The 27,208-nt window shown below is 63.2% G+C and overlaps 1 protein-coding gene across 1 annotated transcript; it reads right to left on the bottom strand.

Annotated features, from left to right (window-relative positions):
* Nucleotides 1-32: 32 nt before the first annotated feature.
* Nucleotides 33-26,495, bottom strand: COL20A1 (collagen type XX alpha 1 chain). The gene is made up of 35 exons (XM_067708705.1): nucleotides 25,498-26,495; nucleotides 23,129-23,239; nucleotides 18,365-18,508; nucleotides 18,048-18,191; nucleotides 16,549-16,707; nucleotides 16,094-16,213; nucleotides 15,361-15,525; nucleotides 14,546-14,710; nucleotides 14,195-14,355; nucleotides 13,838-13,967; nucleotides 12,979-13,124; nucleotides 12,765-12,888; nucleotides 12,465-12,604; nucleotides 11,872-12,001; nucleotides 11,536-11,678; nucleotides 11,252-11,384; nucleotides 10,795-10,937; nucleotides 10,481-10,610; nucleotides 9,400-9,435; nucleotides 8,618-8,756; nucleotides 7,272-7,414; nucleotides 7,001-7,110; nucleotides 6,402-6,560; nucleotides 6,234-6,311; nucleotides 5,610-5,696; nucleotides 4,861-4,914; nucleotides 3,063-3,158; nucleotides 2,861-2,914; nucleotides 2,682-2,735; nucleotides 2,332-2,385; nucleotides 1,430-1,501; nucleotides 983-1,018; nucleotides 811-877; nucleotides 475-621; nucleotides 33-221 (listed from the first exon to the last, which is right to left on the bottom strand). Exons 1-35 carry the CDS (start codon nucleotides 25,823-25,825, stop codon nucleotides 202-204), a joined length of 4,122 nt encoding a protein of 1,373 aa, XP_067564806.1. The 5' UTR covers nucleotides 25,826-26,495; the 3' UTR covers nucleotides 33-201.
* Between the last annotated feature and the right edge of the window lie 713 nt (nucleotides 26,496-27,208).

Below are 27,208 nucleotides of genomic sequence, written 5' to 3'. Positions count from 1 at the left end.
CCCATCCCCGTCCACCCACCGTCCTCGGCGCAGAGCTGTCCTCCCAGCCGCCACATCCCACCCCCAGCCGTCTCCTTCCTCCCCATCGAGGCCACAAGCTCCGTCTCCCCTCATCAACTTCTCCATCCATCTCAGCATCATCATCTGAGCCGTGAACAGCGCTGCAGCCCCAGTCAGATGGGCGGACTCATTACAACAAGGTCACTGGACCAAGCCTCCCGCTGTGGCAGCCAAGGAGAGGGGGACGGATCAGGGACGGGAGGGAGGGGACCAGAGGCTGGGGAGGAGGCCCTAAGCTCAGGCTTGCTGGGCGGTTGGGGAAGGGGCTGTTTCGAGGGCCCCAGGCAGCCAGGCAGCCCCAGTTCTGTGTGGTTTCAGGGGGCCTGTCTCCCCACCCATCACCTGGGGGAGGAGGGCCACACAGAGCCACCGGCCCCAGGACTGGGGGAGACCCTTCCCCACGGGGGCCAATACCTCTGTCCTCTGGGCGGGGGCCACCGTGCCCCCCTTCTCCAGGGAGCCGGGCCTCTCTGTGCGTGCCAAAGGCCCTGGGGGCCTCCAAGATGGGCATGGGGGGCCGGGTGCTCTCGTGGGTACAGGCGTGGAGCTTCAGCAGGTGCACTGCGGGGGAGGACGGTCAGAGGGGGCGGGGCAGGGAGACCTTCCCTCGCTCCCTGCCTTGGTCCGAGGCACGTGGCCCAGGAGAACGGCCGCAAGGCTGGGTTCGCTAACGACCGGGCGCCGGGCGTCCCTTCCCTCCCGGGTGAAGGCGGAAGCTCTGGGGTCCTCACGGGAGGCTGGGCCACTCACTCTGGATGGCGGACTCACAGGCCTGGCCCACGAGCTGGTAGATGGTGGCCAAGGACTGTGGCTCGCCCTGGAAGGGAGGACGGGCCACGTGGCCAGTGGATTGAGCAGCCCGAGTCAGTGTCTCCCTCTGCTTCCCCAGGGACGGCCCAGACCCCAGACTCCCCACACTCACCTTCTCTCCTCGCTCCCCCTTGGGCCCCGGCAGCCCCTGAGTGGGAGGAAAAGGAGAAGCATCTGGACCCCGGGGCCGCCCGCCCACCGCGCCCCCCAACCGAAGGCTTTGTGCGGGACTCACCCCAGGAGTCCCCAGAGGACAGAGGACCCACCTCTCCCGCTGCGAGAGGGAGTTTCCCTGCCCCCTGGGCCCCACCCAGCCTGCAGGCCCAGGTCTGCCCCTCCCGGCCCCCAGAGCCCACGTCCCCTCACCTGCCCCCCACCTTGTCTGTGTTGGGCCGGGCAGGGGGCAGCCTGGGCTCTCTCCCCTGCGAGCTTAGTGCTGGCCTCGCTCTACCAACGTGCCAGTCGCAGGACACCCTGAGCGGTCAGCGGGGACAAGTCTGCACACATGTGACCCCCCCCCTTGCTGTCGGGCGGATGGGCTGGGTAGGGAGGGGCTTACCGTGGGCCCCACAGGCCCCGGGGGTCCTCGCTCCCCGATGCTGCCTCTGGCCCCCGCCGTGCCCTGGAAGCCCTGCAAAGGCGGGGGTTCCGGTTTGGCTGCAGCTCCGGTGCGGGGGCCCCTCCCTTCGGTCCCGCCTGCTCTGGACCAAGAGCAAAGCTAAGACAAGCTATCAGGGGACCTCTTAGCTTGTCCCCAGCCTCCTGCAGGCCGTGCCTCCTACCCACCCCGCGCCCAGGCAGCCCCCCCACCCCGCACGCCCCGCCCGTTGTCGCTAGTTCTGCACTAATACGTCCCCGCCCGCGTCCCAGTAGCCCGGGTGTGACCGCAGGACGGGCCCCCCGCGGGGGCTTCTTGCAGGAGGGGCAGTTCAGCCTTCCAGGAACCCAGCGAGGCCGACCCCCGGGAGATCCTGGCCGGGTCTGGGCTGCCGGCCCCGGACCCCCAACTCAGAGTAGCTCCCAGCCCCTGAGCTCCGCTCTGACCTCCAGGAACACCAGGCTGGGAGGGAAGGTGCTTCCGAGTGAACGGCCGTGCCCCCAGCCCTCCAGCAGGGCGGCCTGGGCCGCCGAGGTGAGGGTTTCTGGAGGCAGAGAGGGAAAAGGGGGGCCCGACCACGTCCCCCAGCCAGGCCCACCCGGGAGCCCAGGCACCTTCCTGCGTGTGGAATGGTGGCGTTTCCTAGCAACCTGCCCGATGCGGGGAGTGGGGAGGGGGGCGGGGGGGGCGCGGCCCCTGCGCTCCTGGGATAAGGACTGTCATGCGCCCAGCGCCGCCACCGACAAGGCCCCAGCCTGGGGCCGAGAGGCCGCCCCGGTCACTGTTCAGCTCAGCCCCAAGAAACCTGGGGAGGGCTGGTGGGGTGAGTGGTGTTGGGGGCTCACGGAGGAGGCGATACGCACCCTAGGGCCAGGGGGTCCGGGCAGGCCAGCAGTCCCCTCCAGGCCTCTCATTCCCTGAGGGCAAAGGAAGGGGTGGGCGGGGCAGAGGCAGGTGCCCCTCCCACAGTGACCCCCAAAACCCACCACTGTCGGGGGTACGTGCTTGTGCCGGGCTGAGGCTGGTCCATCCCAGGGCCTGCCCCCGCCCCGGGCAGTGGCCACTCATCCCCAGTCTGTGTGGGCTGACACTCCCCTCCCACCAGCCAGGCCCTGGCGGGGGCAGGATAGGGGGGGAGGTGGGTGTGGGGCAGAGAAGGAAGTCCCACCACAGCCTCCATCTCCAGACCCTCCCGGCCAGGCTCCTCTCCCACCTTTGGTCCCTGGACGCCAACCTTCCCAGGGGTGCCCTGGAGGCCGGGATGGCCCTGGAATAGAACAGAGGCAGCCAGCCAGGCTGGGCCGAGGTCCGACCCGGAGGGGGAGGCCCTGTCCCCAGACCTCCGTCCTGAGCACACAGCACCGGTGCTCCGAGTGTGGTCTGACCCACTACCTGCAAGCCGGGGCGTCCGTGGTCCCCCTTCTCTCCTTTGACCCCTGGTGGACCCTGGACGGGGAAGATGGATGGGCGGGAGGGTGAGGGGAGAGGGGCGGGGGGATGGGCGGGAGGGTGAGGGGAGAGGGCCGGGGGGATGGGCGGGAGGGCGAGGGGAGAGGGCCGGGGGGGTGGGTGCTGGGGGGTAGGCAACACCTACCACGGGTCCCTGGATGGTTCGGCCCTGGGTGCCTGGTGACCCTTGCTGACCTCCAGGACCCTCGGGTCCCATCTGTCCGGGTGGCCCGGGCTCTCCCTGGAGACATGGGGGTGTGTGGTGGGGCTGAGAAGACGTGTGGCCGTCCTGCGGCCCCTCCTTCGATCCCGCCCTCCTGCCGGCCCATGGTCTCCAGACCCAGGCCTGTCACAGGCATCTTCACCCTCGCAGACCACTCTGGGAGGGAGGGGTCCTGCTATGCCCCCACTGTATAGCCAGGAGCTGGGCCGACTCCAGACGGGCCAGCACAGAGCCCTGAACCCCAGACACCAGCACATTCTACCAAACCTCTAAGGGACAGATGACACTAACGCCATTTAAACTGCCTGATCTGCAGTTTAAAAACACAAAGCCTGCTTTCAAATAATCACGTGAGTCAGGCATATCAATGCACCAAGCTAAAGCAAACCACAGGCACCCCGTTTGTGAATATCAACGCGAGAACCCCAAATAGAACCTGAGCGCACAGAAGCCTGCGCCGTTAAGTGGGCAGCGGGCGCGCGGTGACCAAGCCGGCTTTTAACGCGAGCAGGCGCGGCTCAGAACGTGGGAGAGATTAAGTTGTTCACCAAACTAATAGCTTCAAGAAGAAAAATGATTTGTTTGCCTCCACAGCAGCAGATGAGGCGCTCAATCTTACTTAACGCCCACTCTTGAGTTTTAGAATCTCCTAATAAAATAAGGGTAGGATTTGACTAGCACATGGCAAAATGTATCTGTCTCAGCTCCCAGGCCAGCCCCACACTCAACCGGTAAACACCAGAAGCATTTCTGTAAAGTCAAGATGAGGACGTCTTCTATCACCGCGGTTCTCTGACAAACTCTGGAGTGTCACCACACCAGACAAATAAACAAGAAACAGAAAAAGAAAAATAAACGAATGTGATAAAAATCGGAGTCACTGAAGTGATTTTTCACAGGTGATGTAAATTTAAACCAGGAAATTCCAAGAAAACCATCTGAAAATAAAAAACTATTGCAAATAAGATAACTGAATAGTAAATGGGGCACAAAAATCGTACACAGAGAGGACGGAGGATTTGGGGAAGCTGAGGGCGGAGCTGGACACCAGGACCCGCGTCTGAGGCAGTCCTTTGGACTCTGGAGTCCGTGGAAACTCGTGATGTGATTAGGCTGCATTTGAAGTTGGCGGGGGCTGTGGCTACCCAACACTGGGAGGACGGACAGGGCAGTGGTCTGGGAAGGCAGGAGGAAGCACGTTGTGTGTCGGAAGGTGCTAGAAGCACCAGAAGGGACCAGGAGCGGGTGGGCCCTCTCAGACTGAGGAAAGCCTTGAAACGCGGTGCGGAAGTCAGGAGCCGTAGAGACAGACCCGCGCGGTCCACTAGACAAAGGCGATCCTAAAATCTGCCTGGACACGCGTACGGTAGGCCAGGTCAAAAGACAACAACAGGGTAAACTAGGCACAACTCAGGGCACAGGTGTTTCCATTAAGCCTAGAGCCCCACGAGCGAAGAAGAAGAGGTAACCCAGCGGAGCGGGCGCTGGAGGCCACGCGTCCAAGAAAACACCAGCAACTTTCAAAGCCGGTGGAGCCACTGGGGAGAGAAACACACTTGAGGGCAGAGGACACACGTCCTGGCCAGACGCCCAAGACTGCCCATCACGCAGTCCCTAGGCTGGGGCCCCGCAGCCCGGTTGGGGGGCCCCGCTCCCGCCTGGGGTTGGGCTGCGGGGGGCTCAGTCCTGCACCCCCCTGCCAGGATGCCTCACAACTCACCCTGGGCCCTGGGAAGCCCTGCTCTCCTGGGGCTCCGTCCCTCCCGGGGTGGCCCTGCAGAATCACAAGCGAGGCTGAGGCCGGGCTGCACGCTGGCCTCCCCAGCAGCCCTGGACTCCAGTCTCCACCTCTAGGGGGAGAAGAAGAAGGGGCTCCGGGGGCGAGGGCGTCCTGGCCCACCCTGCCCTCCCACAGCCAACTGGTTACCGCGTTCATGGGCTCAGGCGGGTCTGGGTTCCAGCCCTGGCCCCTCCCTGGTGAGGTCTGTGGACCACCAGCTAGAACGGGTCCTGGAGCCTCAGGGTGGCCAGAGGGTCTGGACCTGCCCCACAGCGGGGCCCAGGCCTGGTGCCGCCTCCTTGGAGGCCCGGGGAAAGGCCCCTCAGGGCTACCCTACAGCCCAGCGCGCCCAGGACAGAGGCTGCCTGCGTGGCTGCGCCTTGTGGCCAGGGACCAGCGCGGCGCTGCAGACTGCTGGGCCCAGACCCCCACCCCAGCAGGGGAGGATGGCTCCGACACCAGAGAGGGGCCTGCTCGGGAGAGGGTGGCCATCGGGAGGAAGGGGCTTGCAGGAGGGGACTTGTGGGCCGGGGGGTGGAAGAGGCGGGCAGGACACTCATGAAGTCTATCCCATCTGGTGGTGGGCCTAGGGACGGCTGCTGGGGCATGCGGGGGCCACCCTCATCACCGCTGGCAGCAAGATATGCCAGGAGTCCCTGGTCACCCCAGGAAGGAGCTGCTGGACTCACGGGAGGTCCTTGGGGGCCCGGGGGCCCAGGGGTCTGCGAGGAACATGCACAGGCAGAAGGGAAGGCAGGGCAGGTCTCTCCATCCTTCTGGGAGAAAGGAGACCCCCACCATTAAATGGACCCTTTCCTCAGTTCTTGTTCGACCCTAGAGCTCAGGGTATCCACGGACACCAGGGTCCAGGGAGCCTCCAAACCCACCCCTGGGAGGCTGGGGGGGGAGGGGGAGGACCTGGTCCTCGGTGCCCACCCCCCAAGCTGCCTGACACAAGCCCCCAACAGGACTCCCTCTCTCACTCCCTTGCAGGCCACCAGCATGGCCAAGCCCGGTGTGGGCACCCAGGGGAGTCGGTAAGGACCCCTGCCCACAACTGTGCCCACAGAAAAGGGCAGTGGCCCTGAGTACGTGGAAGCAGCCACCCTGGGGCTGGGAGCTTCCAGGCCTGCTCCAGCCTGCCTTGCCTCAGGGCCTCCAGGACACACATCCAGTCGCCCTGAGCTCCGGCTCTAGCCCTGGGGGCCGCCTCCTCCAGGAAGGCTGTCTGGATTTCTCCTGGAGCGGCAATGACCTGGATGGCCAGTCTACCCCCAGAATCTTTTGCCCTCGGTGGGCACTTGCCCGCCTACCGAAGCCGGGAGCTCGCAGCACCTGTCCTCCTCTGCCCAGGAGTCACTGCACACAATCTGTAGCATCTGGAGCTGGAACTGCAGGTGGGGGGGAGGGGCAGGGTCGGCCAGGCGCAGCTGGGTCAGGGGGCGGGAGGGGGTCCGCCAGCCCCGGGTTGTCTGGCTCACCGAGGCTGAGCTGCTCCGGGGGCCCCGGGCCTTGGCCAGTCTCCCCAGTGTGACGAAGCCGGTGGTGGGCAGGCTGCCGGCCTCCCCAGTGGGCTTCTCAGCCACCTTCCGGCAGTCCACGTAGAGCCTGACCTTGGAGCGGCCCACGGCTATGTGCACCTGGGAGACACCAGGAGGTCTCCTGCGGCCCCGGCCAAGAAGGGCTCCCTTCCACGCCCACAGGCCAGGGCCAGAGCGGGGAGGGGCAGGTGACCATCCCCTGGGGCCTGGGGTCAGGATCCTGACTCCACCCCATCTCGTGAGACCCCCCTCGCGGGGCCTCAGTTTCCCTGCTGTGAAATGGACCAAATGACATCCCGCACAGCCCCTCCCAGGGACTTGTGGGACGCAGGAGAAAGGGCTGGAAGCTCTTTGACCCAAATTAAGGGAAGGACGTCCAGGGTGGAGGGGACCACAGGAGCAGAGGGGGAGCCACGGTGACGGGGGTGGGCAGCCTGTGTCCTGCAGAGCCCCGTGGGGGGTCTGCCCCAGAACTTGGGAGCCAGGAGGGTCTTAGGCAGGGAGGCACATGCGTGGGTCCTTCCAGGACCTTCCAGGACCTTGTGGAAGCTCCCAAAGAATATCCTCCTCACTTCGGGCAGGTCAAAGGTGGCCTCCTGCAGGGTGGCGCTGGGGTCACGGCTGAAGTAGGTCAGCGACTTTCTGCTGGCTGGGGGGCGGGGCAGGGAGCACGTGAGACCCCCAGGCGAAAGGCAGGAGGACGCACCGGAGTGGAGCCGCGATGGGCGTGCAAAGCCTCAGAGGCCGTGCTGCACCAGTGGCCCCTGCCTTCGAGGAGTGACCGGGGCCCACTGCTCCCCTCCAACTGACCGTCCAGCAGGACCCCCAGGACGGGCCGGAAGTCTTCAGCCGCCACTTGCCACAGCGCGAAGACCTCGCGGGGCGTCTCGGGGAGCAGGCGCAGGAGGAAGACGACTGTGTGTTCCGTGGGGAGGGTGGCCAGGTGGATGTCGCTGTGGGGACACAGCAGGGGCGACCGCAGGCCTGAGAGGAGGCCGGACCCCCGGGACCGCAGAGTGGTGTCCTTGGGGCCAGGCTGAGCCTCTCCTGCCTCAGCTTCCCCATGAGTAACGCGGGGAGTGTGAGGGGCAGGACTCCCGGCCTGGGCCTGTCAGGTTTCAACGGGAACAGCTCCCCCAAGGCCCAGCAGGGACCACGGCCAGTGTCCACGATGATCGTTCTTCAGGGTCTCTGCGTGGGTGGGGAGGGTGCAGGTCGAGGGCTCCCAGCAAAGTCTCTGAGCCTGTCTCCTGGGCCAGGAGCCCACAAGCCCAGAGGCAGCTCTGCCCTTGGGAGCTGCTCAGACTGGGTGGGCAGCTGGGGTCTGTGCTGGTGCCGTGCCCACCCTGGTGCTCAGCGGTGGGGAGGGGCAGGGAACAGGGTCTTGATCACCCAATAAAACCGCTCCTAAGGGCCTGCAGCCTCCCTATGTGCCCTTCCTTTGCTCTTGGGATAACCAAGGGCCTGGAAGACACAGCCCAGCCTCATGGCTGCAATTCTTTAAGCAAAGCGACCCCAGGGCCTTGGCACGTGCTGCTCCTTTTCCTGAGCGCCCTCCCCTCTCCCATTCTCTCCTACCCTCTGCCACCTCCTGGAGAGCCTTCCTGACCCAGGGAGGAGCCCCTTCCACTCTTAGCAGCCCCAGTATTGCTCAAATTTCTATTAAAAGTACGTGATTTGCCTTTGCAACGTAAAACATTTTAACTTAAGAAAAATTATGCTGTGCGTGTGGAATTTCCAGTGAGTGATTAAAGACCTCCATATACGAAGTGGGGCAACTATTAGACCTCGGAGGTCATCACAAGCCTCGATCGTGGTGAGTCACGAAGCAGTGGTTTCTTGCAGACCCCGGATATTCGCAGCATCAAATGAAAGCACAAAGGAGGCAGTTCTCAGGGAGACAAATTTGGTGGCCCCCGCCCAGAAGTCTGCACGTTTGGTCAATCCCTGGGCCACATGCGGAGAAGGACCCCCCCAACCGTGTCCTCATTCCGCCCACGAGAGATTTATTAATCTGTGGAACTCGGATTCCCGGAGCCCACGTCCCCCCGGGAGGCTCCCTGGCTGGCTCTGGGGTGCAGCCGCTGGGCCTGGGGGACGCCCCCCCACAACCCCCGCAGGGTGCCCTCCTGCTCCCAGGCCCACGCCGCCCCGACCTGGCCCGGCGGGTCAGCTGAGCGTCCTTGAGGAGCGTGAAGGTCCTGATGGGGCCGAAGGCCGAGGGCTCCATGGCCACGCCACGCATGGAGGCGTATTCCTTCTCCACCAGCCCGAAGGCTGCCATCAGGTCAAAGCCTGGGGAGGGGTGGGGCGCGAGGGACAAGCAGAGACGGGAGGGGCGGTGGGGGAGGGCGCAGAGAAGAAAGCCAGGTGTCAGGTGAGGGGAGGCAGCAGGGGCAGCGAGGGAGACGCAGGCCTTCGGGGGCCTGCTCCTCCCCCTCTCCCTCCATCCTGGCCTGGGGGAGGACACGCAAGCAGCACCGTCCTGCCCCTTCTGTTGCCCGCAGCCCTCGCCTCCCAGCGGCCCTCAGTGCCCGGACCCGCCCATCCCACTCCCATCCCCACTCGCCGGCCCTGCAGCTGGGGCTGAGCAGCTTGCTGGACATCCCGCGGGAGACCCTGCCCCAAGCTGGGCCCCCGCCTGCAGCCCGACCCCACCGCCCCGACCTGGCAGGTCTCCCTGACCACGGGGGCCCACGTGTCAGCCTTCCCTCTGGCTGTCTCAGACCCACAGCAGTAAAGATGCGATGCCAGGGACCCTGGCTCAGCCCCTCGCCCGCCCCGTTCCTGGTCAGCAGAGGCTCACGGAGGCCACGCAGGACCCGGGCCTCCAGCATTGCCTGACCCCAGTCCCAGGCCACCCCCCTGACAAGGACCCAGAGCAGGGGCGGCTAGGGGCTGGTGGGAAGCAGCTGCCACACAGGGTGGGGGGACCTACCTGGGAGGGAGCCATCCGGGTGGAGGGCCGGGCAGGCTGCTGAGAGGTGACAGAGGTCAGGGTCAGTGGGGAGGGGCCCCTTGTGGCCGGACACCATGCCCTGTGGTCCCCACACCTCAGGGACGGGGATGGGACAGGGACAGTGTCCTGCTGCCTCAGGTTCCACCCCCCAGGAAGACAGCATCCGGCTGGGTGCTGCCACTGGGGGCTGCACCCAAGAGGAGATGCGCCCCAGGCGGCAGGGCCAGGGAGATGCCTGGGTGTGAGGACGTGCCCGGGGCACCGCCATCCCGGGACCCAGCTCTGCAGGCCTGCCCCACTGCCAAGCTCTACGTGGGCACTCAGGATTGCTCACAGGCGAGTGCGTGCAGAAACTAGGACCCTCAGGGCGGGAAGTGGCTCCCCCCTCAAAAAATAGGAAGGGTGCTGAGCCTCAGGTAGTGAGGCCCTCGTCCCCAGAGGTATTCAAGCCAAAACCAGGCAACCCCACGGAGGGGACACAGAGGGAAGCTGGGGCAGTCGGCTAACTGGCCTCTGAGGACCTTCTACTCCGAGCGTCTGATTGCCCAAGAAAAGCAGCAAAACAAAACAAAAGACTCCTCTCAGCCGGGTCCTGGCCTGCAGGTGGTGGGACCCCAGGGACAACCGATACCCCGAGGGGGGGGCCAGCCACCCTCGGCTCCCCCTGGGCTCCGCTGCAGCCGCCCCGTCTGTGGTCTGCGTCCGGCTTCCTGCTCCTGCAGGCTGGACGTCTGCCCTGCGCCTCCCAGACGCAGATCCAGGAGAACACCGGCCGCTCCCCAGCCTTGGGCACCTGCAGGCCGGGCCACAGCCGCGATCCCCTCCGTGTCAGCCTGCACGCGTTCAGCTGGACTGCAGTGGCCTTAACCCTTGGGGTCCCGGTTGGCATCGTACACCGAGGAAGGTCTTGCGTGAAGACCGGATCTCCTTCCGCTAAGGTCTGCAGTGCAGGGTGCCTCCGGGAGTGACAGGGCCCACACATCCTGGCTCCCGGGGACCTGCCAGGGTCCTGGGTCCGGCTGGGGTCTGCTGGGGCCTGGGGGTCTTAGTGCCCACTCACCCGTCTGGCCCGTGGCAGACACTGCCACACTCTTCCCTGCTCCGTAGACGGCTGAGACTAGGACCCGGTACTTGGTGGCCACCAGCAGGTCAGGGAGAGTCACATGGCTTCTGGGTCCTGGAACGGAGATCTGGGGGGGGTGGGGGAGATGGTCACCTGAGCGTCTTTGCTCATTTGGGCGTCTCAGCTCCCTGTGGGTCCTGCCATGGAAGAGTGGCCCCCTTAACAGGCAGGGTGGGACGTTGTCTCCCCCAAGGCCCAGGACCCCAGGGGCCCACGAGGGACGATGGCTTCCCGGCTCCAGGGAGACCCACCGACTTCTCGGGTCCCGAGCCTGAGGCCAGCGCGTAGGAGAGCTGGTAGTGGAGGACACGGCCACTCGGGGGTGTCCAGCTGACCCGCAGGCTGTCAGGCGACTCCGAGGCCAGGGCCAGGTTGGAGGGTGGGCTCCAGCTGACTGCGGGGGAGCAAGGGGCGGGGGGGCCTCAGATGGCAGCACGTCCCCCGCTCTGCACCACGTCTGCCACCCTCCCACTCCATGGCCCCGCCACACTGCCCAGTGGCCTTGGCCAAGACAGGGTCACCAGGCCAGCTCCAGGACCGTCTTGGGCACTGTGTCACTCCAGGTGACTTGGACCCTCGGCCATCCCAGGGATGCCTGCCTGGACGGCTCAGGACCCAAGTGGTCCAGCTGCAGGGTCAGGGACTCGGGGGACTGCCTGTCGGGGGCCCACAGATCGAGGGGTCTGGGGCAGAGCAGGGGTCACCTACGGGGGGTGTAGTGGAGGGACACGGGGTCACTGCGGGCCCCATCCCTGTAGTAGGCCAGGATGGTGATCTCATACTCCGAGTGCCTCCCCAGGCCGGGCAGGACGGCCGTGCCCAGGTTCCCCGGGACAGAGATCTGCGGAGAGGAGGGACCGCGTGTCCAGCCGTGGAGTTGTGTCCACACGTTGGGGGCCGGCCCGGGCCACATGCAGGCCAATGTCCCCAGGGTGCAGCATGGGGGTCTGAACCCCGGGAGCTGGGGTGGGGAAGGTCTCCTCCCCCGACACCTTATGGGCCTTCCCCTCTCCCAGGGGCGTCCATGTGATCTGGTAGACAAGCACGCCGGACGCCGCTGCGGCCGCCCACTCCAGCTGGACTTTGTCCCCAGGCAGCTCTGTCACCGACAGCTGGCTCGGGCTGGGGACTTTCCCTGGAAGAGGGAGACTGAGGCTGGGGTGGCAGAGGGGGCCCCAGTCTTCACGCACAGTGCCCGCAGGGCCCACTGTCACACCTTCCCAGGTACCCGCCCTCACCTGGCTTGGTGCTGCACAGAGCAGACACCGAGCAGCTATGTTGATCTTAGTGTCCAGGGGCGCAGAGGGAAGCAGCCTGGGGACACTCACGTGTGGTCAGGCGGCCAGTCAGTGTGGAGGAGCTGCCCCCAGGGTAGAGGCAGGTGACGCGGACCGTGTAGGCGGTGGAGGACGAGAGGGGGCCCAGAGTGACCGAGGTGGCGCTCCCAGGAGCCTCCATCTGCAGGCGGGTGGGGGTGGGGACATGGGCAGCTGCGGAGGGGGCAGCGCCCGCCAGAGGGAGACCCAGGCCTGCCCCGTGACCACCCCCAGACTGGGGAGACGGGGACGGGGCGCAGGATCCCTGGCACCAGGGTGGGGTCTTGCCCACCAGCCCGCCCAACAAGCCGGTGTTTTCGCCTCTCGTGACGCCACGCACCCCCCGCCCACATGCACGAGGGCTCTCGTGTGCGGTTCTTTGTTCCACGTCTGCCACCCCCAGGGGCCCATAAGGGCCCAGGTGGTGTCAGGTGCCCTCCACTTGCCCTGTACCGGCTGAGGCTGTGCCTGGGGAGACCTGGCCACACCCACCGACCCTGAATGCAGGGTGCCCAGTGGGGGAGGCGGAGGGCACTGGGTCCCCATGGACAACTCATGCCCCTGGACAGCCCAGGACATCGGCCCCGGGCAGGGGCTGGCCTCACCTGTCCCGAGTGGCCGCCCTTGCTCGAGACGTAGCTGACCCTGAACAGGTGCACAGGCCTCGCGGTGCCCTCCCAGGACACTCGGGCCGAGTCATGGCTCACGTCCGAGAAGCTCAGGTGTCTGGGGGGGGCCAGGGCGGCTGCAGGGCACACCAAGGCCTCAGGGACCGCCCCACACGTACGGTGGAATGGCGGGCGAGGGCCAGGGCTGATGGGGCTACCGGATGGGGTCGGGGTCCCCCACCCGTGGGAGGTTGCGGGGAGCCAGAGTGGGCAGCAGTCTGCAGGCGGGGCACTCACGGGTCCTGGCGCGGATGCTCTGGGCCTCGCTGGTCTCTGCCCCTCGCAGGCTCCGCACCCACACCTCGTAGTCCCTGCCCGGGGCCAGCCCATCCAGCAGCGCCTCGGGCTGCCCCACCCGCACCTGCGGGAGGCTCATGCTGGCCCCTGCCTGCGCCCCGCCCCCGCCGGCCCAGGCTGGTTCCCCCGCCTCCCCTCCCCCTCGGCCCCGCACCTCTCTCCCCTCCTCCTTGCCCTTGGGGGAGGTGGGTGAGCACTGCACCAGGTACTGGGTGGCCCCCGCCGAGGGCTGCCAGCTGAGGTGGATGGCTCTGGGCATCACTGCGGCCAGGGTCAGCGCCTGGGGTGGGGGCAGGGGCGCTGGGGGAGACGGGGGCGGGCGTGGGGGGGCTTTAGAAACACAGCACAGGCAGAATTCAGCCCCATAAACCAGCGGGACAAAGGGTCTCAGGCAGCGCAGGCCAGGTGTGTCTTGATGAGACACAGAGGGGGGAAGACAAACGCGGGTGGGGGGCACAGACAACTGAAGTCCCTGTCCCGGCTCGCCCTGGGCCACCCTGCTTTCACTTAAGGCCACGTGCTGTGTGGTCCCATTTATATGGAGGGTCCAGGAATGGCAAACCCCAGAGACAGAAAACAGATCGGGGTGGGCAGGGGCCGTGGGGAAGGGGAGGACGGGGGGTGACTGCTAAGGTGTGGGTGCGCGATGCTGGGACAAACGGAAACCACCGACTGGTACACTGTAAATGGGAGGGTCGTAGGGTGTATCTCAGTAGAGCTGCTGGGGGGCGGCTCACGCAGGCCCTGGGGGCCTGCGGGCTGGACGGGGCGGGAGCCCCAAGAGTGCAGGCAGCAGCAGTACTGGGTCCCAGCCACGACCGGGGTGACGACACAAACGACACCACTGTGCTCAGAAGAGGACACAGGGTCGGAGAGGCCCAGTGCCTCGGCCTCGGTCACAGGCTGGGGGTGTGCCCCACCCGGGTTAAGACTGCCCCGGTGCCAGGCTCCGAGGGGAGGCTGCAGGCGGGGGCAGCCCTTACAACCCTGAGCCCAGGTGCCCCCTCGCCCACCTGTGGTCACCGGGCCCTGCAGGCCCTCACCGACGCCGGCCTTGTAGACGGGGAGCACGGACACCAGGTACTCCGTGCTGGAGGTCAGGTTGTGCAGCTCTGCCGACGAGGCGGGCGCCTCCACCACCACCTGGAACAGAAGCCACGACAGAGTGGGCAGAGCGGGGCGGGGGCGGGGGCAGGGGCTGGGGAGGGCTGGGTTAGCCCGCGCTCCCTGCGCGGCTGCGTCCCTGGCCAGGTCTGGGCCATCTGCGGGGGCAAGGGGCTGCGGTTTGGTAGCCCCCTGCCCCTGCCACTCTTCTTCCTCCACGTGTGGGCCCGGCTCCGGCCCTGCCTGCGTGAGGGGGGCCCTCTCACCTCCCTGGGGGCGCCGCCCTTAGAAGGCCGCAACACGATCAGGTACTTGAGGGGTGGCCTCGGGGCTGGGGTCCAGGACAGGTGGATGCTGGAGGAGGTCACCCGGGTCAGGACCAGGCCGGTGGGAGCGGAAAGGGGGTCCAGGGCCGGAGCGGCTGCGGCTGGTGTAACTGTGGGACGGGAGGGGGCAGCTGGCGACAGTGGCTCTGCCTGTGCCCCTGGGGGCCACTTCCGGGAAGGACAATGCTCCCCCAGGTATCCTCAGAGCCCTGAGAACCGCGTGGGCGGGGCCTGGTGGGGCTGCGGCCAAGCATGGGCGGCCCTGCCCTCGTGCCACCCCTGCTCGCTCACCGGGGCCGCTGCGCGGGCGCCTGCCCTGCACCTTCTGGCAGACGAGGCGGCTGAGCAGGCCGGCCAGCGAGCCGAGCTGGGGGAAGTCCTGCACGCTGTGCACGGTGACGTCCAGAGGCTGGGACGCCAGGAGCCTCAGCTCAGCATCGTCGGCGTTCTTCACGCCTGCCGCGGGTGGGGGCGAGCTGTCCACTGCGAGCCAGGACCACTGGGCCCCTGCGAGGCATCCAGCCGGCAGAGGCTCCTTCCCAAGCCACAGACCCAAGACTCCACAGGCCCAGAACGGGGTCACCCGGCCGGGCCCCCGCGAGAGACGGGCTGGTGTGAAGGTGGGGCTAGTCACCGAAGGCCCCCCTCAGGCTGTGCATGCCTGCCTGGCTGTCTGTGGGTTTGGGGCCAGGAGGGAGGCCAGTGTGCTTTCCTCGGGGTCCTGCACACCCTGGGGCTGGGGTCAGGCACCGAGGACGGTCTCTGCTTCCAGGAATCCCTGCCCCCAAGTCTGGAGTTTCCTTCCCAAGGAACAGAGTCAATGACCGGCCAGTTAAGGGAGCAGAGCAAGGCCTCCGGGCCGTGCACAGGGCCCGTGCAGACAGGAGGGGGCACGGAGACGTCTACAGATGCTTTATTAGAGAGCGGCCTTGCCGCCCACGCCGACTCACGCGGCTGCCTCGGAGCAGGGACTTGTCCTCCCCATTCGCAGACAGCGGGCTGGGGCTCAGAGGCCACAAGACCTGCAGCCCCGGGGGCGGTGGGGGGGGGGGGTGTGGGAGCCACCTGCTGTGAAAACTCCCCGTGAGAGCCCGGGGTCTGCTCACCCACGGCAAAGACGTCGACGCCCAGACCCTTGAGCATGTGGCCAGCAGTGCGGGCATCGTCCTGGGACTTGCCGTCCGTCACCAGAATCACCAGCTTGGCCGCCTCCGGACGGAGACCCGCCACGGGCTTCAGGTTCTGTTCCAGCACGTGGGTCAGGGCCAGGCCTTGGGTGCAGTGAAGAAAGTGCTGGCAGCTCCGAGCACCCTCCCTGCCCACTCGTGAAGGCCCCACCAGCCGCTGGCCCCCTGCTTTGCCCACCAGGCCGGTCCTGGCCCCTTCAGGCTGCGGGAGCCCGGAGGGCAGCGCTGCCCCCTCTCCTTCCCTCAAAGGCACCCAGAGACTCAGGGGCCGGCGCCCCACACCCTGCTGTCTTCTCAAGAGCAGTGAGGCCCCAGGACGGGAGACAGGGAGGGGACCTGCGGTGGGCGGAGGGGTCTGCCAGGGCGAGACCACCTGAGGGTGGCTGCTGCTGGCAGGGCCCCCCCAAGCGACTGGTGGGCCTTCCCGGGGGCCTCTACCGACCAGAGGAGTCTCCTGGTTTCAGCAGGACTGCCCAGCACACCACGTTCACCATGGATGAACGAGGTGGACTTGTCCTTTGCAAAGGCGTGAATACACAGCTCTCGGGCACGGGTCAGAACACACGTTTCCAAATCTGGGAAGGTGCGAGGGCAGCCGACCTCAGGACAAGACCTGAATAGACCCCGAGGGTGGGGCTGGGGCCAGGCAGACCTGTGAACGTGCTTCCCCCTCTGTACTGGAGGCCACGCACGGCGGCCAGCACCTCCTCCTTGGTGTCAAAGGCATTCAGGTCCCACTCGGTCTGGGGGTCCCCGCTGTACTGAGTCAGGCCTGGAAGGGGAGGGGTCCCCACTGTACTGAGTCAGGCTGGGAGGGGTGGGCACACAGCAGGCAGGCAGGACACACACAGCCTCGCCCGGGTCACCAGGGAGGCACATCTGCAAAGCCTCGCTTTCCACACAATGTCCCCCCAGGAGTCAGCTGTCCCCCAGTGCAGGTCAGGACCCCACCCCTGCCTGTCCAGGTGGGAACTTAGCCTTCGTTCCCAGAGGCTGCGTGTCTCCTTCCCCAATTCTCACTCCCTTTTCCAAGCATCGCCTGTGCTGGGGGCTGGCAGGAGTTGTGAGGACACCCCGCGTGGGGCGCAGGGCAGGGCTGGGACCTACCTACTTGGACTTTGTCTGGCCCGATTTCAAAGGGCTCAATGATGCTGGCCAGGAAGTCTTTGACCTGCTGGAAGTGACTGTGACCAATACTCCAGGATCCATCCACCAGGAAGATCATGTCCACGGGTGTGGGGGACGTGCAGCGGAACTGGGGTCCGGCTGGGGAAGGAGGGGAGGGAGGCGAGGTGCTGGGCGAGACCCGCTGCTGCTGCAGGACCCTGATCCGCCCCGGAGGCGGGCTGCAGCCCCAGCATCTCCTTCCCTGGGGCAGGTAGAGGGTAAGGAGCCACAGGACTCCGGTCTCAAGTGAGGTGGGCAGCTGGGTGTTGGGGGACAGGCACTAGGGTCTCCCCAGACTTAGAAAACCGCACTGGAACTCAGCCCATCATCCCAGGCCCTCCGAGCCCCCCCAGAGAGGGTTCACAGGACATCCAGCCGCTCTGGCACCTCTGCCCTCCATCAGCCTTGGCGGTGCTGGTCACTGTGCGATTGTCTATGGCAGGGGTAGGGGGGTTCCACCTTCCTCATCCGGCCAACACGACACCCGGGCCCAGCGGGCAGAGGCTGCCCAACGGGGTGCCAACCGGGGTCGCTGCGTCTGCACCACGGACAGCTCCAGGCAGCTGCCCATCCTGCCAGCTCTGGGCTGAGGCCTCATCGTTTGGTGAGGGGGCTTGTCCAAAGGACCCAAGAGCTCTTTGGAGACAAAGCCACACCCCTCGATCTGGGGCTCCCTGAGTTTTGCACAGACAGTGCCCCCAGGCCAAGCCCCAGAGCCAGGGCCAGACCCCACCTGAGGCTCCCGGGCAGGGTAGGTGTGGTGAGATGCCCCCCCAGTGGGGGAGGCAGGCCCTGGCCTCAAGTCCACTGGGAGACAGCAGGCGGCCCGGACCCCAGGACCCCACATGAGGCTAAGGAAGGAGGTACCTTCTTCCATTCCAAGTCTGGTGGGAGAAACAAAATCAGAGACATCTCAGGTCTGATGGGGGAGGCACAGCCCTGCCTGCAGGGCCTCAAGGGAAGTGCGGTGCTGTGGTCCCATCCCGCTAGCCTGCGGAGGCTGGCACCCTGGCCGTCTTACCTGGCTTCTCTCTCCCTCCAGCCGAGGCCCTGGCGTGGCTGTGCTCTTCCAGGTCTGGGGTGCGCTGGGCAGGGGCCTCCCCCTCAGGGCCCCTGGGTGGGGGCTGTTCCTCACAAGGTACTCCTGGGGGGGGGTGGCCACAGCTGTGTCACCTCTCCCCAGCCACACTCAGGCTGGGGGACTCCTGAGAGGGGTCAGGGTGGTGGGACCAGGCACTGGGGCCCCAAGGACGCCCCGAGCAGATGACCTGCCCCAGTGGGTTTAGTGAACCGAGGAGCGCGGCAGCCAAGCCTGAGTGAAGCTGGGGAGTGTGAGGTCAGATGGAGGAAGCACGTCCTTGGCCGCATGGAGAGGATCCGCGGGAAGCTCAGGACCGCTCCTCGTCCCAGGCACTTACCATCCCCCGGCTTGGACCCACCAGGCGTGGGCAGGTCTTGGCTTGGGGCCAAGGCCACTGGGGGCTCGAGGTCTGGGCTCCCCTCGTGGGAGGGGCTGGGCTGCAGGGCTGCCCCCAGTGGCCTCCGGCTGCTCCTGCTCGCAGAGCTACTCTTCAAATCTTTGACTGCAGAGAGATGCGAGGGGCTGTCAGGACCACCAGGGAGGGAAGAGAGGCCTGGGGCTGCACACAACCCTCCCCGCGAGGGTTCGTCCAGGCTCCACGGGGCTCCCAGTCGAGGGGCTGCCAGGGCTCAGCTCCAGCCTCCTCTGCACACATGCACCCCCGGAGGGACTTACTCACAAACTCCCTCCGAGCCAGCAGGACATTCCCTGAGCCCGTGAGCTCGAAGATCTGCAAGGTGTACCCTTTGGAGGGGCTCAGGCCCCCCACCGTGGCCTTGGGGGTCTTGGTAGTCAGCATCACCTCCTGCTCCAGGTCCCCTGGGTGGGGGTGGGGAGAGCTGTCGAGCCCGCCCAGGTGGATGCTGTGTGCGCGTGTGTGCACCTGTGCGTGCAGGTGTGCTGCGCCCACTCTGTCCTGCGTGTGCCTGCAGGTATGTCAGGGAGTGGCAAAATCCTCCAGGCGCCTCCTCTTCCCCCTCCCCCAGCTCCTCCCCTTGGGGCGGGGGAGGGGAAAAGGGGAGAGGTCTTTGTTGCCCTCTCCAGGACCTGCTGGGTAACAAATGGAGAAAGAATGTATCTCTGCGGCAGCAGAATAAGATGCCTTTACAAAGCTTCCCCAGAAGGACTTATCCTCCCCAGAGGGAGGACCCATAAACCCTCCAGATGCCCAGCACAACAGCCCTGGGGACAGCGTGAAGGTGTGAAGACGGGGGCTGCACACAGAGAAAGGCCCCACCTGCCCGTGTGCAGGGGGCTGGACGGCAAACAGCGAACCTGCAAACACGTCCCACTGTGACTCTGTGAGTCTGACTAAAAAAAGAAACTATTCCAAAGGGGACACTGCCACGCTCTCAGGGGAGGCAGTCGTGGAACCGACTGGAGAGACTGCAGTCAGAGGTCAGGAAGCACCTAGCGGTTCTCGGGTCGCAGGTGCTAGGAAGGGGATAACAGAGGAAGGACCTGCACGTCCGCCCCATAGTCCATTGTCTGGCGGGGCGGACGGCCCCCAGCCTGGGTCCAGCCCCACGTGGGGAGGTGGGACAGGCCGGGAGGGCGCGGGTGTTGGTGCTTCATATGACTCAAGCTGCGTAATTCTCACAAAACCATCCCCCCATTTTGTAGGTGGGAAAATCAAGTCACACAGTTACTCAATGGTAGAACCAGGATTTAAACCCAGGTCTGTTGGGTTCCTGGGCCCGCCTGCACAGGGGAGGGAAGTACAGGCAGGCCCTTTGAGGAAGTGAGTCCTTGGCATGTGCCCCCCGCCCCCGCCATTCTTTGGGTTGAGACACTGAAGAGCTCCACCCAGGAGCAAGGGTTAATGAGGATAGACTGGCTCTTGAAAGGACTGAAGCCCAACTTCAAATAATCTTAACTTCTAAAACAGAGTGAAGATGACCCAAAACTGCTAGTTCACATCACTGTCTGTCAGAAACAAACATAAATTGTTTCTGAAGGAAGGCAATGCTATCAAAGGCCATGAATTATTTCTATAAGTTGTCACAATGTCTGGTATGCAGTAAAAACTAACCGGATATACGAAGGAGCGAGGCAACGTGACGGAATGTTAAGAGAGACATCGGACAACAGAAAGAGAGCCACAGGTTTCCCAGATAATGGAGTCATGAAACTTTAAAATAACTATGCTAAGTAGTTTGAAATTTTAAAAGACGAGCCTATGAACTCAGATATCAAACCATAAAAAAAGGAATTCTTGAATGCAAAAACCAAACGGAAATTTCCAAATGGAAATTCTAGAATGGAAAAACACAGGGACTTCCCTGGTGGTGCAGTGGTTAAGAATCCATCTGCCAACACAGAGGACACGGGTTCGAGTCCTGGTCTGGGAAGATGCCACATGCCACAGAGCAACTAAGCCTGTGTGCCACAACTACTGAGTCTGCACTCTAGAGCCCATGAGCCACAACTACTGAACCCACGTGCCACAACTACTGAAGCCCGTGTACCTAGAGCCCATGCTCTGCAACAAGAGAAGACACCGCAATGAGAAGCCCACGCACCACAACGAAGAGTAGCCCCCGCTGGCCGCAGCTAGAGGAAGCCCGTGCGCAGCAACGAAGACCTAACGCAGCCAAGAATAAGTAAATAAATAAATTTAATTAAAAAAAGAAAGAGAAAAACACAAAACATGATGTTAGAAATTCAAAGAATGACCTAACAGCTTGTTACACACAAATGAAGAGATAAATGGTGGAAGATCAGTCAGAATAAAAAACACGAAGTTAAGCACGGAGAGATAAAGGGATTGAAAATATAGAAGAAAGAGTAAAAGGCATAGATACAGAGAGAGAATGGGGCACAAGCAATGTTTGAGGACATACAGCTAAAGAACTGTAAAACAGTAGGCACCGATTTGAGAAGTCCTGTGAATCTGAAGCAGGAGAAAAGAGACCCACACCCACGAACATCAGATTAAATGTGCTGAGAATCCAAACAGAGGAAAAAGTCTCAAAAGCAGCCAGGGAAAAAGAAAAAGACGTTACGACAGCAACTGGGTTGATAACTGAATTCTCAGGAAAAACAACAGAAACCAAGAGATGTTCAAAGGAGTCTTCAAAGTGTTGAAGGAAAGTTCCAACTTGAAATTCTATACCCAGCAATAATATCCCTCAAGAATGAAGGCGGAATAAAGACATTTTCAGACAAACAAACAAAACCCCCCAAAACACAAGAATGTGTAACCAGCAGACCCTTACTAAAGGAAACATTTTCAGGCAGGAGAAAAATAACCCCAGACATGCTGGAAGGAAAAGAGAACAACAAAAGGGTAAACACGTGAGCTGGTCCAAATTCACGTCGAATTTATACACTACGCAAATGAAAATGTTTTATGAGATTTAATATGGATATAGATTAACATGCATGAAAAGGGGATAAATGTAGTTGTGCTGCTCCTGTGTGGGAAAAGGTAACGTAGCCTTCATGGGTGCTACACGTTGATAAGTTAAGGATGGCACGGCGGTCTCTGGGTGATCACTGAAGGAGTAAAGGGATACGTAACTACTGAGCAGAGGGGGACACGGGATGATAAACAGCGCTCAATCGTCCCCCACCTACCCATCAATCTTAACTTCACACACAAAAAAGAGACACTAGACGCTGTGGGCCTCCAGCTGTGGTGCAGCAGGAGTGACACAGAACCACTTATAAAGGATTGTTGTCAACAAAAGATAATCAAACCTGAATCTGACCAAACATCTGGGACCTGTCAATCTTCAGGACAGACAGGGGTAGGGGAGCAATAAAAGTGGCACCACGGGGATGCCATCAGCAGAACAAAGAATGTTGGAAGTTCTGGCGGACAAACGACCTTCTTTCTTCAACAAATAAGTGTCAAGGAAAAGGAGGAGAGCTGTTGTAGCTGGAACATTACCGGAGACACGGGAACAGCACAGTGTAAGGACTCTGTTGGGATCTCAGTGCAAAGAAGTCAATTGCAAAAGATATTTATTAGGCAAGCTGGAAGATTTTTAACACAACAAATTATTTATCGATGGTTCTGAAATATTTTTACTTTTTAGGTATGCCAATGGTACCAGAGTTATTTTTTGGTCCTTCCTTTTAGAGAAACATACTGAAATATTTATAGACAAAATTATATAGTGTCTGAGACTTGCCTTAAGATAATACAATATAAGGAAGGAGTTGGAGAGACAGACATGGAACAATAGTGGCCGTACGTTGATAACTGTTGAAGCTAAATTCTGGGAACATGAGGCTTCATTACATCACGCTCTCTTCTTTTGCATGTGTTTAAAATTTTCCATAAAAATTCAGTGCCACAAAAAGACAAGAAAGGAGAGGAAAAAATTATAGTGTAACAAAATGAAAACAAGTAGGAAGATAGTAGATTTAAACCCAAATATATCAGTAACTTCATTAAATGTAGGTGGAAAAATGTTTCAATTAGAAGACAAAGATTGTAACATAAAAACAACACAAATTCTATGCTTCTTAGAAGATGCATCTAAAATGAAAGGCTAAAGAAAAATTGAGTAAATGAATGGGAAAAGGTTTTCAGTGCAAACGCTTCCTGGTGGACCAACACTGATCTCACAAAAAAGAGATTATAAGAAAAGACTGCAACCGCAGAGATAATGAGAATAGTTCATTATGAAAAAGGTTCAATCTACTAGGAAGATGTGATAATTCTGAATTTGTATGCACCTAACATCAGAGCCTCAATGTATAAAACAACGATTAGTGAGAAACCACAGAAAGATGTATCTATAGTCACGATGGGGGATTTAAAATACTTCTCTCAGGAACTAATGGGATAAGTAGACACACACGAAATCAGCAAAGATAAAAAAGATGTGAAAAATAAGGTAAATAAATCTGGCTTAGTTGAGATAGTAGAAAACCACAGGCGAGTCAACAAGGGGGTTCTGCTTGGGAGCAGAGGGGGTGGAGACCGGGACGGGCCTCTCCTCACCCAGGGCATGAGCTCCAGTTTGCCTTTGCATCGTGCATGTACCCATTCTGCAATCACACACCCACGATTGTGGGCTCGTCTGCGTGTCAAACCTCAGCTTTTGAAAGGCTGTTCACACTCGCAGCCCTCATCCCGTCTGGAGGTTTGTGTCGGGTTGCCAGGCGCCTCTGCCGCCTGCCCTCCTGTGGGACGCGCTCTGATACCGTGAGTCTGCCCTGGCGCTGGGCACTGGCAGAGCCCTAAGAGCTCTAAGCTTGAGGAGGATCCTTGTTTCTTCCAAGTGAGCGAGCGCCTTCTGCGTGCGCCAGGCGCGGGATACGGCGGTGGGGACTCCAGGGGCCCCGCTCTCCTGCCACAGCTTCCCCGTGTTAGTGGGGCAGGGGGGGAGGAGGGAGGCAGAGTCGCGAGGAGCCGGGCACAGCGACCGCCATGCTGACCGTGGTCACCATCAGTGCGCGCAGAGGGGAGGCGCGGGCCCCTACCTGCCCTGGGCTTCACCTGCACCAGGTAGCCGAGACTGCTCCCCTCCGACTCCCTCCACTTCATCTGCAGCCGGTCCTCAGGCAGCACCGCCAGCCTCAGGCGGCTGCCTGCTGCGAAGGCAGGACGGGGGTCAGGGCTGCCCCCTGGCAACCACCCCAACCAGCTGTGGGGGCCCCGAAGCAGCTGGGGCCCCATCAGGGGTCAGAGGGGGCCAGTCCCACCTGGGGGAACTCTAGAAGAGGCCCCACCCGGGGCTGAAGAGGACTGGGACCGCCTGGCAGCACCCGGGAGGGCGGACTTCTGTCCAGGGAGGCCCCCGCCCCCGTGCACTGAGGCCAGCCTCCCGGAGTGACCGTAACTGCCCCACCGGAGACGCGGGCACTGAGCCAGCACTGCAGCTGCCATCCCGCCCGGATGTCCCCGCCGAGTCCCCGCAGCTGCAGACCCCAAGGTCACCACCAGGCTCACACAGCCCATAAGGGTGGGGTGCCCTGGGGTGGGCCTGGCCTTCCTGGGAGGAGGACGGGGTAGCGAGGCCTCAGCCCTCAGGCACAGCCTGGCCCCCAGCTTCCGGGGGCTCCATCCTGGGGGGGAGGACGGGAGCTCCATCCTGGGGGGAGGACGGGGTAGCGAGGCCTCAGGCACAGCCTGGCCCCGGGCTTCCGGGGGCTCCATCCTGGGAGGAGGACAGGGTAGCGAGGCCTCTGCCCTCAGGCACAGCCTGACCCCCCAGCTTCCGGGGGCTCCATCCTGGGGGGAGGACGGGAGCTCCATCCTGGGGGCAGGACAGGGTAGCGAGGCTTCAGCCCTCAGGCACAGCCTGGCCCCCAGCTTCCGGGAGCTCCATCCTGGGGGGAGGACGGGGTAGCGAGGCCTCAGCCCTCAGGCACAGCCTGGCCCCGGGCTTCCGGGGGCTCCTCGGCAGAGGCGGCTAGTTTTGGAAACTGGGGACAGAGCTGGGCTTCTTCTGGCGGCCCCCCTCAGAGCTGGGGCACAGGGGAAGGGCAGGGCCGGGGGGAGCCCACGGCAGACACAATGATCGCTTAAGAGCAGGGAACAGCTGAGCCGGGCTGCTGGGCGGGCCCCGCTGATCCCTGGGGCCTGGGCTGAAAGGCAGGAAGGCCTCAGGAGCGGGGGCCTTGAAAAGCCACTTGTGAACAGGAAGCCCAGCTCATGAAGAGCCTCTGTCTCCCGCGCCCCTGGCATGTTGGGGGCCATCCCCAGCTGCCTTCTGAGTCTGCACGTCAGGGCCTTGGTGGGGCGCCTGGGAGAGAGCACCCACCCAGGGGCACCCCCCACGGGGCCACCCTCGGGGAAGGGCAGCGTGGATGTGGGGCCCCGCCCCGCCCTAGCCCTCCCCTGTCTACCCAGAGCCTGCAGGGACCTCATGCTGTCTGGACTCAAGTGTCTGTAGGGGTTCCTTAGTGATTTGGCCCCCTCGGGGTGATCCTGTCAGAGCCCCAAGGACAGAGGGCCCCGACCACCTGCGTGCAAAAGTATAACCTCGAAGATGCACCACCAGTAAGAAGGCAGTTACCAGAGCCGGGGCTCCGGGCTGGGTGGCGGCACGATGCACCCCTGCCGCCCCCCATGAGGCCAGCCCTCGGCAGTCTCCTGCCCCTTCATCACCCGTGGGAGCCAGGTGCACACCAGGGATGTGGCCGGCAGGGGTGGAGCCTCGGACGGCCCCTGGGACGTGGACACCACCTCCCAGTGTCAGTCTACGCAGCCCTCCCCCACGGGTTTGGGGTGTTACAAAGGATACTGCGACCAGCGTTACCCCGAAAGGCACACACTGTGAACGTCCAGTAGGGAGCAGAAGCGTCCCCTCGCTGGATGGGGTGTACCCGCCCAAGGTGCTACCCGCAGGGGGCAGGGGGCTGATGTGATGTGCGCCTTAGAGGAGCTTAAATGAGCAGGGACCTGCTGGAGGCAGCATCGTGGGCTCTCCTGGGGGCGGGGCATCACTTTTTACTCTAGATTCTGCTGTTTTGAAAATTTCACATTGAAAAGGCATCTGGGGGTGATGGAAAAAATTAATATAAGAGGGAATTAAATGCACACGCAGTGTGTTAATAACTGTTAAAAAAAAAAACCAAACAACAACAACCGGAAAACGAAAAAAGCCCAAAGAAATAGAAAGACCGCAAGGCCAAATGGTCAAGCCACAGCTGAGGGCGACACCGTGGGCAGAGCTGTCCCCTCTTCCCGTCTCTGCCCCCTGAGCATCTGTCCCCCCAGAATAGCAGCTGCTGGGGGCTCAGGGCCAGAGGGAGGCTGGTCCCTTGGGGGACCTGTGCCCTGGGCAGGTACGGCCTGGGGTGGGGGGCAGGCAGGGGCCACAGGAAGCCCACACCCGTGTCCTCACCTTGTCCCTGGCCGAGTCCCAGGGTGACACCCAGCCACAGCCAGAGGCCGACCCCGAGGCGGGGGCACACACGGATGCTCATGGTGTGTGGCCTGCGGGAGGAGGAGAGGCCACTCAGCCATCTGTCCGTCTGTCCCTCTGTCCCCTCCTGACCTCGAAGCCAGAGCTTCTTTGTCTGCGCCTGTGTAGGCCTGGGGCCGAGCCCATACCCGGAGGCATCCAGCCACTTGCCCTCCTGTCCCCAGGGGCCAGCATCCCACAGGCCTCGGGGAGCTTCCTGGATCGGGAGGTCAGCTGCCCTCCGTCTGCCCACCCGCACCCTCTGCATCCCGCCCTCGGGACCCTCTCCACAGGCCAGCTAGGCCAGCTCGGGGCCTGGCTGTTGCCCTGGTCACTCACTTGTCATTAGACCAGCCTGGGGTGGCCACTGTCAGGGCCAAGGGGTCTGGGGAGGAAACCAAGGCCAGGTGGGCGGCGGCCCTGCCCACAGCCCTGAGTGGCATCAGAGCTGGGACCGGGACCCCTGCTGGAGCAGGACCCCAGCTGTGCCGCTCCCCCTGCTGGCCCCAGGAGGGGCGTGTCCTGGCTGAGGACCGGCCACCCAGGACAACCAGCCCCCTGGTTCCAGAGCTGGCCTCTCAGTGAGGTGGGGGGAGCCCCAAAGGTGGGGTTGGGTCCTGGGGGGCTGCCTCTGGGCCTCTGCTGACAGAGCAGAGGGGAACGTAGTGCAGGATCTCAGGCCTCCGGCCAGCCCCGGCCCAGACACACCCAGGGCAGTGGAGCTCAAGGGGGTCCTCGGGGCTGCAGATGGGCTAGAGGATGGTGCACAGGTTATCCGGGCACACCAGATCCCAAGCCAGGCCCCTCCCCTCCCCACAGAATTCAAGGCTGTGAACAGGACTCCTCCGCAGCGCCTTCCTTCCTCCACCCCTGTGACCCTGGGGGGCCAGACCCCCTCCCCAGCCCAACACTGTGCATCCGGTCCTGCTGAGCCCGCCCCCGCTGAGCCCGCCCCCACCCTGTCTGGAAGGGCAAGGTCATCCTCAGATCACAGACCTGGGTGCCTCCCCTGGTGGCCCCTCCCCATCCAGCTGGCCCTGAGGCGAGTCACCAACCTGCTCCAGTCCCAGAGCAGCGTCCCTCCGTCCCGCGCACTCCCGTCTACCCTGGTCCTGCTGCATCCACAGGGAGGCCGTGGCTTATGAGGCCCCTTTCCTCCGACGTCACTGCCCGGCCCACCCCCCGCCCACCCCGCGGCTTGCCCCCCTCCCCTGGCCCCCCTCCTCAGCTCTCCACTCTTCCCATCTGCTGCCCAGGACGGCTCTCCAAGCATGGGGGACACAGGTCCCAGTGTAAAGGACCCCATCGCACCGCAGGGCGGGATCCAAGGCACGAAGGGGCCAAACACCTTTATCCCTCACTCCACGTGGTCTGTTCCAAAGAGGCCCACGAGGCGGGCACCTCAGGGACCAAGGTCACACGTGTGCTCCTGGGCACCAAGCTGTGGGTGATGGGCATGGGGATCTCTGGCAGCCTGGAGCAGCCCCCGGACCCCAGGGTCACGCCAGCCTCACAACGCGCCCCAAGACCCGTGACCCCAAACCCAAGCCACTCATGGGTCCCTCTCCAGTGCCCCGTCCCCCAAGCTTCCTCTGCACCTGCCCCTTCTCTACAACCCTCCGCAGTCCGTGAGGGCCAGCCTAGCACAGCC

This window comes from Pseudorca crassidens, chromosome 15, assembly GCF_039906515.1.
Source record: "Pseudorca crassidens isolate mPseCra1 chromosome 15, mPseCra1.hap1, whole genome shotgun sequence".
Classification (NCBI taxonomy): domain Eukaryota; kingdom Metazoa; phylum Chordata; class Mammalia; order Artiodactyla; family Delphinidae; genus Pseudorca; species Pseudorca crassidens.
Note: the sequence above shows the minus strand (reverse complement) of the source record. Positions and strands in the feature narration are given on the sequence as shown.

Coding starts and splice junctions, on each gene's coding strand:
- COL20A1 (XM_067708705.1), bottom strand. CDS start 25,825: ATGCAGAGGGTGCGGGTGGGCAGACGGAGGGCAGCTGACCTCCCGATC. Junction 7,415..8,617: donor CAGCTGACCCGCCGGGCCAG/GTCGGGGCGGCG, acceptor GTGTCCCCACAG/CGACATCCACCTGGCCACCC. Junction 7,111..7,271: donor CCTGGGGGTCCTGCTGGACG/GTCAGTTGGAGG, acceptor CCCGCCCCCCAG/CCAGCAGAAAGTCGCTGACC.